Source organism: Dryobates pubescens, chromosome 21, assembly GCF_014839835.1.
Source record: "Dryobates pubescens isolate bDryPub1 chromosome 21, bDryPub1.pri, whole genome shotgun sequence".
Classification (NCBI taxonomy): Eukaryota; Metazoa; Chordata; class Aves; order Piciformes; family Picidae; genus Dryobates; species Dryobates pubescens.
The window spans coordinates 15,113,034-15,126,169 of record NC_071632.1 but is presented as its reverse complement, the minus strand read 5'-3'; the positions used below and the strand labels follow the sequence as shown (position 1 = coordinate 15,126,169).

The 13,136-nt window shown below is 42.1% G+C and overlaps 1 protein-coding gene across 1 annotated transcript in view; it reads right to left on the bottom strand.

Moving 5' to 3' along the window:
- Window positions 1-13,136, bottom strand: part of KMT2C (lysine methyltransferase 2C) — a 184,585-nt gene that overhangs the window by 7,007 nt on the left and 164,442 nt on the right. Inside the window, exons 42-50 of the mRNA XM_054171155.1 lie at window positions 8,360-10,051; window positions 6,607-6,819; window positions 4,664-4,805; window positions 3,874-4,021; window positions 2,876-3,054; window positions 2,613-2,767; window positions 2,147-2,399; window positions 1,415-1,554; window positions 405-509 (exon numbers count right to left, since the gene is read on the bottom strand). Of these exons, the coding sequence (XP_054027130.1) occupies window positions 405-509; window positions 1,415-1,554; window positions 2,147-2,399; window positions 2,613-2,767; window positions 2,876-3,054; window positions 3,874-4,021; window positions 4,664-4,805; window positions 6,607-6,819; window positions 8,360-10,051 (3,027 nt within the window). The remainder of the gene's footprint in view (window positions 1-404; window positions 510-1,414; window positions 1,555-2,146; window positions 2,400-2,612; window positions 2,768-2,875; window positions 3,055-3,873; window positions 4,022-4,663; window positions 4,806-6,606; window positions 6,820-8,359; window positions 10,052-13,136) is intronic.

The following is a 13,136-nucleotide window of genomic DNA, read 5'->3' as shown; positions in this document are numbered from 1 at the left end:
TCACAGCTGGTTTGTGAGTTTGTTTGGGGTTTTTTTGTTGTTGTTGTTGGGGTTTTTCTTAACTGTATAAGCCAAATCAAAATACAAAATTGAGCCCTGCAGGGATAGATCCTTGGGTTTGTAGAATGCCCAGGGAACTTAAATTCCTGCTTTTCTGAGACTGCATCTTCAGAGTCCGAGGACAGCAAAAGGTGGCTACTGTTCTGCCGTGCACTTCTCTCAGACCAAGTGCTGCAAATATGAGTTTTACTTCATGCTGAATCTCAACATCTGAATACAGAGCTATTCATTTATAAAACTCCAAACCAAGTGCAAACTTCCCCTCCTCCCCCCTTCAAGAAATTCTGCAAACAAGAGCTGCAGTAAGTTCCGCTCACTAGGGTCTACCAGCATTTGATACTTACTTTGTTCTCTGAGTTTTTTGCTTGCAAAGCTGCTGAATAAAGAACAAAGCAGTTGTTGCTACAGAATACAATGTCCTTCATTTTATCAGAGCCTTCTTGGGAATCCTGGGAACCAAACAGAGAAGATTATCAGAAGTGCATTCTTCACATAGTAAGTGTAATGAAGCAAGTTTTCCAATCTGGCTTAGGAACACTTTATTTGTAGAACATTTGTGAAATAATGAGTGATACTGAGATATAAATACTTGCTTATTTGGCATCTAATGTTGCCACCACCTACAACCTCGTTCTTCATCGTTTCTTGCCTTTAACAGAAGTTTACCAATCAAAATAAAGCATTCTATACCATGCACCCATCTGCTCCATAGGCACACTTGCAAAGTAAAATCCATTTTCTTTTTATCTTTAGACAGCAGAGGAATGTCTCATTTCAGCCTAATCAAAGACAGATCACACTGGTTTATCTACTGATCCATCTGTAAAACATTACTGGGAATTCAGGGCTTTGCTGACAAAGTCAGCCCATTATTTTTGTGTATACACTTTCACTTTATACACATACATACCTTTATACATGTGTGTGTATCTGTCTATCTATCTACACACACCTTTGATGCGTCATTATCTCAATCTCCTTGAAAGAGCAATGGTACATTTAGAATGAAAGATGGTTCCCAGTCTGAAAACAAGAGACTCTGACTGCACTCTGATTCCTGCTCAGGAATGGTGCAAGCCTTCTTGCTCTTACAATACTTCCTAACATGGCAACATGGGCCTCCCTTTGGAACATGAAGGTCCCTGAAGTGGTCATGGAAGAAGGTTAGTACCAGAACTTAGGAACCTGCTCTGTATGGGACCTATTTCACAAAATTTGTCAAGTAAAGTGTACCCAACCTGAATTAGGACACACAGAGGAGTCTACAAAGAAACCTGGAAGTGGTATCAGTGGCACAACATGCAGCAGCTTTTGTTTGCTCAGTCACTGTTCCATGCATAACCCACTGCAGTACCTGTTTAAGGAAGGGAAGGTCTTTGAAGGTCTTCCGCACACCACTACCAAGAACCACAACTTTGCAGTGAGAGCACCACCGAGGTCTCAGTGCTGAGCCTTCTGCAATATTCTGGCTGTGATCCTTATAGCCAGCTACACCTAGGAAATGGGTGAGTCTGTTAGAAGCTGGATCAGACTGAACTAAATGCATGAGAAATCACAGTATTCTTCCATGGTCTAGAGGAGTAGCATCCTCCGGGATAGGGCACAGAAGGCAAGCTTTAAACTACAGCCTGATGTAGCAATTGGTGTAACTAGACCAAAACCAAGTGTGTGAACAAGGCAAAAATACATTCTTGTATAAGAAATTAATAACTAAACCAATACAGGATCACATGCTTCACAGCTATCTCAGATTTTCCAGCACTGGAACAACCTTTCCAAATGACAGACTTAACATCAGGTTGGACAAAACCCCACAAACTAATCATGCTGGGAACTGGGGGGAAGAAATTCCTCACTGACAGTGACATAGGTAAGATAATGGAAATCAGAGATTAATCAGATCCATTAAATTATGTTTAACAGGAGAAGCAGGACACATGTACTGACCATGTACAAAGAGAAAAGCAATTAGAACCAGAATCAATTATTTAGTTCTAGAGCATGAATTCATGAGGCTGAGATGCATCAACACTGACTCAGTTAAAATTTTGGTACTGAAAGCTTAGAAGAATGAATGCCCCCTCACCATTGCTGTTTGCAGGAAATGGCACGTTGGGCTGCTTCAGTCCGTAAGGTCCTACCATCCTGGCAGGTCCCATGGAGCCTGCCTGAGGACCCTGAAGTAGTAAGTGATGCCTGTACTCCATAGATGGGTTCACTCTGTGACTGTTGGCGGTTGCCATGGAGGAGGGGACATCTGGAGCGTTACTAACCTCGTAACTGTTGGGAATTCTGACGTGGAGCAGGTTGGAGAATGCTGCTACAACACTACTAATGTTCTAAAAACAGCAATAAAACCCACATCTTAGTTTTCATCAGACAGGCAGTTAAAATAACACAGATTATCTTATATTGCAGTAATAAAAACTATTAGCAGATTGCAACAGCTGCTTTATTGTACTATGCTACAACCCCTTCAGATTCACTATCTATAAAAGATATTAACTGCTGTTGTGCTTTATATATATGTAATAGAAGCTTATTTCTTTTACCTCAGCAGCTGTGGGATGTAAAGTAATTGCTACAGATATAAGGCCAGACTTAGGACCATTCTGGGATGGTCCAAGCTGAGAGGCAAAGAAGCCAGAACCAGGTAACGCTCCTGAACCAGGCTCTGATTTTATGTAATTCCTTTTGGCTTCTGAACCTGAAAACAAACCAAAATACACCAGGTTAATCCTTCCTATGTGTGAACTGAAAAAAACCACAACAAAACAAAAGCCTATTTTTAGCTGTTGCTGCTCTGCAGTCTCACCTTTTCCAGTACTGCTAGGTAGGATGGGAATGATGGGAGATGGTACAGGTTCTGGGTTCTCCTCCTTTACAACTGACAAGTCTGGATACCTACTGATTTCCATTCCCACCACACTTTCAGGAGAAGAAGAAGGAACAAAGCTGTCAGGAGTGTCTCTGTCCTCACAGTGATCTTGAACCCTGGAACAAAACCCCCAGAAAAGATCTTTTGGAAACAGCCTAGAAACGTTTGGCAAGTCAGAGTTACAAATCATGATGGGAAGCTGAAGTGACTTGCTTCCTGCTACTGGCCAATGAACGCAATTACACAGCAGGCCGTTAGTTCTGGCCATCTCAGACTCCACTGCACAAGGTCATGTCTTGGCAAAGATACATAGAGCAAAAAAGGGACTAACAAAGCCCAGGCTCCATCACAGAACTGCCTGTTCCCCATGGCTCCATCTGCCCATGTGAAAACAGTATTTAATCTTTCTGGTTTCAGCGTCTTCACTGGTCTGTCCCCCAATATCCACGCACAGGCTTCAGTGCCTCAAAGACACCCTACTTTTGGTTAGGCAAGATGAGGCAAAAGGGAAGCTCTTTTTAGATCTCATGTTCTAGCAAGCATTTCTCAGGAGGCAGCAAAAACTGAGTAGAGCTAGGGAGTTTCCGGGCTGACTCTCGCACAGTTCTGCTGTCTGGTACAGCAGCCATGTACTGCCATGGTGCAATGGTATCTCTACAGTTTTCTTCCACTTTTAAGAGAGCAAGCTAATGAATTCATAACAATTTCATAGCACGCAGAGTCTAGCAATAGCAGCAGCCACCTCTTTCACTATGCTGCTCTCTGCATATGGAATACTAAGAGTTAACCAGAACAAATGACGTCATTATGTTCTCTGCACTGTGTTATTGTGCACAATGGATTTCATTTCTTCACACCTCCACAGTCTCATCTCCTAATAAAAGATCAAAGAATTTGCTCCAAATATGTTTTTGAAGATGTCAAGGAAAACCTACCTTAACTCCTCCTGATTGTTGTGAGGTGGTGTTGGAAGCGAAGCAGGAACATCCACAGTTTTAGGGCCCTGAGCCATCGCTCTTGCTAATAAATCATCTTGTGGTCTGAAAGGCAACTGGAACTGCTTTGGTCCCAGAGCTTTGGTAACTAAAACCAGAAACACAAGAGCAAAATGAGACATCTGCACAGGTCTTCCATTGACAAACCTGTCTTTTGAGGTATTGATGGCTCCCTGACACTACACCAAGGCATTACTGCGGATGGTAACACCACTCTCCATCACCTTAGTTCAAACACATTTGACCGTTCATGGTTAATTTCCACACTTACAAAAACCTGCAAATTTTGAGCAAAAAGGGCTTGAAAGGCTTGTGAATGTGGCTTCTGCCAGGATGAGAGGATGTTTGTTTCACTTAAACAAAAAAAAATCATTAAAAAACTACAAAATCACAAGTACCAGAAAACACAGCCTGACTGCACACAAAGCCTGCTGAGGACACATTTTTGCTGGTAACTACCTGGTTAGTCATTTGCACTGGACATAGAAAGCTGACTTCCAAGGTTTTCTTTCTATTTCTTAAGAGTAGTTCTAGCTTTCAGCATGTTTTCTAAAGGGAATAGTGAAAAGACTACAATTTGATGTAAAATAAAGCTGGATAATAATGATTACAACCTTAAAGACTCCAGGCATACTCTTTTCTATAGCAACTGAAGAGCACCCCAGTTATCTGTTTTGTAATTTCCTGCAACTTGATTCATTTATTACAGAAACAAAGGTATTGGTCTTACCATCATGACCTCCTAACATACCAGCCTTGCCAGCAAGTTCTTCAGTGGTTGCAAAGCCATTTACCAACTTCTGACATGCCACCGGAGGTGGTGTGGGAGGAAGAGAGGCTGGGGGTGTTGGAGGATTACTCAGATTGTTCTGCTGCATGAGATTAAAGAACCATAAATCAGCCACAGAGCACAGGGTGAAAACTTGCCTTGTTCTAGTACAAGATAATGTAACCCACTCACATATTTTTACACCCAGAGGTAGCACTGATAAGCAACAACAGTTATTTTTAAAGTATGTGACCAAATACATGAAAGTTATCTACTACAAAAGATACAGTGTTTTGCTTTGCTCCTATCAATGGCATTATCAGAGAAATATACATGAGGAATATGCATCACAGAAAAGCACAAAGAACAATTTTTGGAATGGTTTGGGAGCCCCAACAAGTTCCTACAGTCTAATCAAAGGCCTGAAGTTAAGACTGAGAGTGACTCTCCATCACCACAAACAAGGTAGCTTACCAAGTGTTCACCAAAAGGGAAGCTACCTCACATTCAGCACAGGATGAGCTCTCACAGAAGCACTTACCATGGAGTAGATACTCTGCCAGTTCACACTCTGGGCTACTTCTTGCTAGCTTACTGAACTGCCCACATTTTAAATGCAAATTACAGGAAAACTTCAGTATCTGCTCTTGCTACACTCCTGCCTACAAACCTAATACTTATCATCCACTTTGGACCACAGTAACTACTTGTGCTAGGTCACACTCTCAGCTGACATGCCATCTAAGGCTGGAGTAACCACTGTAAGTAAGTTACTGGAGTTCTATATTGGGGTAGTGAAGCAGCAAATTTGATTCTGTCTGTTTGCTATTTTGCTGCTCTCCCTCTATTGCTATCCTCATCTCAGACTGAGTTAAATTCTGCAGGTTATTAGCTTGTCAACAAACAATCTGTTTTTGTTGAGTTCTCTGGTTCTTACTCAGGGCTTAGTGGACAAATGGGGAAAGTCTATTTCCCATTTAATTCCCATTAAGAAATGCTTTAATGTTTACAATGACTCTGCAGAAGTACTTAGAATTCAGCCTTTTCTGCTCCACAAAACTGTAATTACAATTTTCACCATTTAGCATCTATTTGGAGGAGGATTTAATTAGTTTACCACACGGTTTCCAGAACTGATTTCCACTTTCAGAGAGTAAAACAACGGTGATCATTTCACCACTGCACCATCTATCTAGTCTAGCAACAGATGTTTGCTTTCTTCTGGCTGCACAGAGGGCAGGGATTCCAACCAACTGGTAATACTGTCCCAAACTTCTCACAGGGAGAGCACACAATGGAAATGCAGATTAAAACCACACCTTGTAGATGAGCTGGGAGTAGTAGTCTGATGCCCCATCAAGAGTAGCACTACCAAAACTTCCTACAAGTCGATTCCCACCACTTAGCTGGCCACTGCCATAGGGAAGAAAGTGTGCAAAGCTCACTCCAATTATTGGTTCCATCAAAGGCAGAAGGGAAAGCTGCTGTAATAATAATAAAAAAAGTAAATTAGAAATGATATAAATAGGTGATAGAAGCACTGCAAATCTCCAAAAAACCAACAAAATGGTTTCCAATTGAAAAAAATAATCAGAGTTTACCCACTACCAGAAAACTCTGTCAAGCACAGGCCTCTCTATTTAAGGAAGGTGGTCCCCAATTCAGCCACAGAGGCTGCCAGAGCCTACAGGAACTATGGCTTTGGGACCACCAAATGCCTGCCATGTCAGTAGATCTTCCAAACTGAAATCAACCCCAAACCTACACATTTCTTAGTTTTGTGGAAGTTCTCATTTTCTCCACACTGTACTCAAAATTCAGTTTAATGATCAACTTAATTTCCCTCATAAGAAGTGCACTCACAAGTCTCCTCCTGATGCATGACCCAGCACCTGCACACCCACCTGTTTTAACTGGATGAATGTATCAGCATTAGGGTAAATAGCTTGCTTTTCCTCTTCCTCTTTCTTTCTTTTCTTGGACCGAGGAGCTGCCTTCTCTCCTGTCCTCTGAGTTCGCTTATTTCTCTGTTTCTTAGTTTCAGGTCCTACATCTGTTCTCTGAAGCTGGCTGTTACTACACCCAAATGCACCTTGCATCTGGTTTCCTGCAGTTTGCTGCTATAAAAAAAGGAAGTGAAGCAGAATTTTTGACATTTTAATATAGAGTTTGTTCAAATTTACTGCACAACAGTCTAAAAGAACAAGCACGGTATAATAAATCTCACCCATAACAGACTGTATTTTATGGATTGTTTACTTTGCTCTCTCACTGGTAACTGTAACTGCTGCACTGTCCCTGCACACAGAATGATGACTTATCCTTACCACCACTGATATCTGCAAACATCATTAAAAACTCCCAAACCAGAAACATTTTCTTTTGAATGCCCTCTAAAATACAGTGACAAGTGTGTGCAAGCCTTGGAGATGTTCACAAGGACATAAGAAAGGGCAGACTTGCTTACAGAAAACAGGAGTCTAAGCTAATACAATAAAAATGTACTTTGAGGTTAGAAACAAACAACAACCTGGTGCTGTGAAACACGTCTGAACTGTACCATTTGCTTCAATACAGTACAAATTTGTGAAGCCATTCTTCACATAAAAAGAGAGTTCTGTAAAAGTAATCAGAATGGGACTTTGTAATGCAACAGATAGTGGCAAGCCAAAGGAAAGTCCAATTTCTTTCTATCAATTATTATTTTAAACAGCTCTACATGACCCCTACCACAAGCACTCTCACCACTGCTCCTGTCATATGTGTTTTAACAGGAACACTAAGTTACTTGCTGCTCACATTACCTTTATTTTTATCAGTCTCTATTAGTTCTGAATGTGTTTAAATCTTGTTTCAAGGATGTCTTTCAAGCTTAGCCAACCCTAAGCCAAACTAAGGTGCAGATTAAAGATTACAATAAACCAACCAAGAAATCTAAGCGTAAAGTGTATGCTACCTCCACACAAAGCAGTTTTCTTTAGGTCTGTTTTGAAGAACCTTGTAAATGATTAAATTATATAATGCCATTAATATAAAGAAATATATAAGGCCATTAATAATGTGAAATGAATGAGAGATTTTTTTCTGTAAGACAGAAATGCAGCAATTTTAGGACACTTGTGATAAATATCCTAGAGCACAGTCTCTACTATTATTAGAGACAATACATGATTTTTCACAGGCAGAAAAATAACCACAGACTTGGTTCATTCACAGAACACCCCAAATGGTGCAGGTGAAGGGGTGTGAAGCCCAACCCTCTGACCCTGGCAAAGGTGGAGTCACCCAAGCAAGCAGCATATAGACAGACCACACCCTGCTGTACAGAAACATGCTAGCAGGGAGTTAAGAGGCATCCTGTCAAATCATGCCTTAATCTTGGTAAACATTAGGAAGTGACATTTTAAAAGATGATTATCTATAGAGAAGTATTTTTTGCACTTTAATAGTTTCATAATAAAATTTGTTCTTTTCGTTACACAGATGATTTACTCATGGAGAAAAGGCAGGAAGGGAGGTAAAAATTCCTTAAAGCTGTTTCCTCTACCCTCGTGCAGGTAGATCATCTCCCAGCCTTTTCACATGCCCATGGTAAAAGCACAAGCTAGCCTCTGATTGTTGATGACCACTGCACAACAAAACCAGCAGCAGGCTCACCATTCCTTCAGCTGGATTCTGCTTCTCTGCTAATTTCTTATCCCCAGAAGCCTCCTCTTCTGTTCGGCCACTGCTCTCCGATTTCTGATTTAGAAGAGATGAGGACTTCTTGTTTTTAAGCAGATGTTTCAGCAGTTCGTTCCCTGACTCCCCTTTTGCTGCTGGAATGCTAGCTGGCTGTGCTGGACTCTGAGCTGAAGAGGCAGGCTGTGGGGTGACCTTATCTTCTTCCACCTTAATACTGCCTGGATTTTCAGGTTTAGGCTCAGCTTGACCTGAGCACTGATCAGTTTCTGCCTTTTCTAGTTTAATTTCTTGAATGCTGGTAGGTGTATCTGCTTTAACCTTCTCAGTCTCTGCACTTGCACTTGGCTGTTTCTGTGGCAGGCTGCTGTTGGGGAGCTTATATTCCAGCTCTGGAGAGGTTTGGCTCTCTCCTGTGTTCGATGTTGATGGGCCTGTTAATTCCACTGACTCCTGCTCATCTTGATGATGTGAAAGTTCATTGGGGGTGTTAACTGTGGGGGTGGAGGTAGAATCGGAAATGGTTGGAGTCGATGGTGCGGTTATATCTGAATGTGGAGTCGATGGGGCTTTTATTGACTCTGCATCATCCTCCTTTTTCTTTTTCCGTGTCCTTTTCTTTTTTCCTTTCTCTTCTGGGATTATGTCAGAATAGAGCTGTATGAGAGACTGGCTTGATCCAGGGAAGTTTGTGGCCTGGGGCACGCCAGTGTCCGAACCACATGGGGCACTGCTATTGAGTGCTGTAGATGAAGATACAGCAGGAGTAAATGGAGGCCTGACTTGGTTCTGTGCAAAGGTAGGCCCAGGGAGATTCCCATGAGTTTGTTTTACATTATGGAAATTAGGGGCTCCACCTTGAACAGCAGATGCATCAGGTCCAAAAGTTGTAGGTCCCACTGGCCTTCGCTCACCGCTTTGCATAAAATTTGTGGCAGGAGGTGAGGTCACAGGACCTTGCTGCAGGATTTGCCCCATCTGTTGCTGTTGGTGCTGTGGAGACTGCTGAAGAGGTCGTGGAGTTTGTATGAAATCACAAGGTAGATCAGAATTAAAGAAAGTCATCTGAGACAAGGGTGTTTTGTTGTTTAATTCAGACCCTATCATACTGTGCTGTTCCAGTTCCATCCTCTGCTGCAAAGCCCTCTGTCGATCTACCTCCTGCATAAGCTGAATGCGTTGCCGCTCCTGCTGCTCTCGTAAACGCTCCTTTCTTTCTCGCTCTTGGAAGCTTTCACTGAAAGGGTTATTGTCCTCAAACTCCACCCTTGGTGGTGGCCCTGACTGTGCAGCTGCATTTGGACCAGGCACAGGAGCTGGCGTACCAGGAGTAATTGGCAACGGTGTCATTGGAGGCTGCATCCTCGCTGGATTCATGGAAATATGACTTGCAGGGGCACTTGCAGATTGCCATCCAGATAAATTTGGCATTCTGGTAGGGTTGGACTGCCCAGGGATTACCACTGTGTGTTGCTGGTGCTGCAGCTGTTGTGCCACCATAGGGAAGTTTTGCTGATTCATTGCTGGTGACGTTCCTCCTGGAACCATTGGTGGCTGAGGCTGGACGCCTGGCATCATCGCGTGGGGTGCCATTCCACACTGCTGCTGCTGCTGCTTGATTCGGTACTCCTCAATGAGCTCCGCATGCTCTTTCTGCTGCTTTCGAATCTAAACAGTGAAACAGGCATTATTCACCTCTGACATGTACTGACTAGGTAAGCAGGGTAAAACATGTAACCCAGCATTTTCATTTCAGCAGACAATGAACTGCACAAGAACACATTTTCTGCAGTCTTATTTTCTCTCCCTTTTTAAGGCTAAATAGCTATTATTTCACTAGAATCACCACCATCCATCCCAAAGCCTTAGAAACAGTAACAGTGCCTCAAAGTTGCAACTTCATACCAAGACTGCACTGTGCTGGGGAATATACAAACCTAAACCAAGTGATCCTGTCCTTACCATCCATGCACAGGGTAACAACAGTTGGGAACAGACAGGAAAAAGGGAAGAGTGAGATGAGTGATCTTCACATGTCAGTGGTATTTTTATAAAGATGTAATTGAAAAAGAAAAGTGTGCAGGAAGACAGTCAGGTAGATCCTCATTTGCTCACAGACATCCTCAACAATCACACAGCAGATGAAAATGGCAACCACTGCTTGAAAATTTTAGATTTTAGGTTGAAAATAAAGTCCACTTTGAAGCTAAGAGTTAAGCCTAGTCGTTTATTTGTAAGGCAAGCAAATGGAAGAATATGACAGTGTCAACCAGACAAGAAAAAGCACTTCAGAAACACAACAGAGGTGTAACTGCACTGCTCTCTAAAACAATAAAAGGTCTTGCAATCCACTGGTTACTAACACATATGTTATGGAAAACCTCTCTCTCCCTGCTGTTCATTAGATTATGACTCCCACATCTTCCATTTGCAGTTTGTACTGCTAGAGAAAGTCCATAACATAATTAAAGACACTCGAGAGGACTCTCCTTTACCTGGGGCAAGGGACAAGCCAGGAAGCTTAGGATAACAGAGATATTTCAGGACACACTCCAGAATGCAAGACAACCCAAAAGGCTATTTACACGATAATCTCAGGTCCAAGATGATTTATGAGCTCTGGCTTGGCACTGACAGTGCCAGATAACAGTCACACTGCATAAAGCCACCAATTGCATTCAGCTGCATTGGTACAGAGCTCTAGGCCTTTTCTGTGGGTATACAACACCAAAACTGTGTTGGCTCTGTATGCCTATACCATGAAGCATCCAAATCCTCCCAGGGAAGGCATCACACCCTCCCAGGATCTGCAGTGGCAGATCAGCCACATGACTGTACTTGGAATTAGCTGACATCTCAAAGGACCTGTACTGACTACACCCAGACAGACCCAAGCCAGCCTGTGCAGAATGACCTGCTGATTTTAACCGTGCAGGGAGAAGAAGGCAAAACTTATCAGCACAGGCACAGTGCCACCCCAAAGCAGTTAAACTGCCCTGACTGCAGACAATATGGTAGTGTCTGCATGGCTCTGTGCCTGAGCTAATAACCCTGTCAGACACCAGCTCATGTTGCACAAAGTCGGCTCCAGTTTCTCTGTGCCCATGACCAGAACCAGCAATTCACAGGGATCCAAGAGCTCTTTTCTCTACGTACACTCTAGAAACTTTGCCCTTTTGAAAATCTAACAGAAGCTTGATTACAGAAGAATTACTTCACCTGATTTGAAAGAGTGGTGAATTACTTCAAATTGAAGGCCCTTACAAATAATACTTTCACAGAACCTTATTTAAGTTCCCTTGAGGCACGTAACAAAGCGCTGTTTAGAATGTGGATGACTGGTTTGGAGCAGTGATCGAGGAGGCATGGAGGGTATTTACCAGGAGCAGATGAAAATTAAATTTAAAGGTGAAAAAACTAAGAGTTTTAACTATGGGGCACACTAACTGCCAGCAATATCACGATTAGCTGCTGTTACTTCAACACAACTCCACCGTAAGACTAGACTGATGTATGTATGAAAAAGATAAGTGGATTTTTTTTTTGCACTTATTCTACTTGTGATTCATTGTGGAAGGGGGAAAAAAAAAAAGAAAAATGAAGACATTATGTAGACATAATTTATCTGCTCCATCCCTCTTCTACATAGCAATAAGCAGAGCCAACTAATACTTCATCCAGCAGATGCTTTGTCTTGAAGGAACACAGGAGCAAGTAGTCAAGGGTCAGATATCAGTTAGGACTTTGCTCCAAGCAGACTGCTGCCAATTTTTTCCCCCTCATATTAATAGAGGAAAATTCTAAAGCATTTTTATATTCAGCAGGTCTAGCTGATCCTGAAAACCATGTTAGATAATTTATAAACAATGAATGTTTTGAAGAACAGAGCAGTCAGTACTCTCGAGCACAGTTTTATCAAAGCCATCACAGCTTTACTTTTAATCTCACAATAATCACAGTTGTAAGATGTAGCAAGTGAAATTCTTACTGAATATAGAGAAGGAAGAACAAAAACCAGTGAAAGTGGTTACATGTTGGAAGAGGAACCCAGAGAGGCTGGGAAATCTCTACCCTTGGAGACTTAAAAAACTTGACTGACAAGGTGCTGAGCAACCTGATATAACCATGAAGCTAGTTCTGCTTTGATCAGTAGAGCAGATGATCTCCAGATATTCCTCTGATCCAGGGACTAGACAGATTGTAAAACTGGACTAACACTAAAGGTATAATGAAAGGTATAAGAACTGGCATATAACCACCAGGTTCTGATTGTGGAAAGATACCTGAATCAGACTGAATTATGAGGTTTATTCGAGCCTGAAACAAAGCCCTGAATGCTTTGACTTTCCTCAGTCTTTCATTTATGCTTTTCATGGTGCCAGGAACTTTGTGCACAACATTCTGCCAAGTAGTCTCCCTTCTTCCCAAAATACTAAACCAGGTTTTTGTCATAACATTTGCCACAGCATATTCTCCTACAGCTCCAATGTCACTGGCAATCAGAGGAATGGAATGGAATAGAATAGAATAGAATAGACCAGACCAGACCAGGTTGGAAGAGACCTTTGAGATCATCACGTCCAACCTATCATGCAACACCACCTAATCAACTAAACCATGCAACCAAGCACCCTATCAAGTCTCCCCCTAAACACCTCCAATGATGGTGACTTACACACAAATAGGATAGGCAGTGGCTCCCTTTAAATAAGCTCCACTGTATTTAAGCATTTCAACTCGCCTTTTAGAAGAT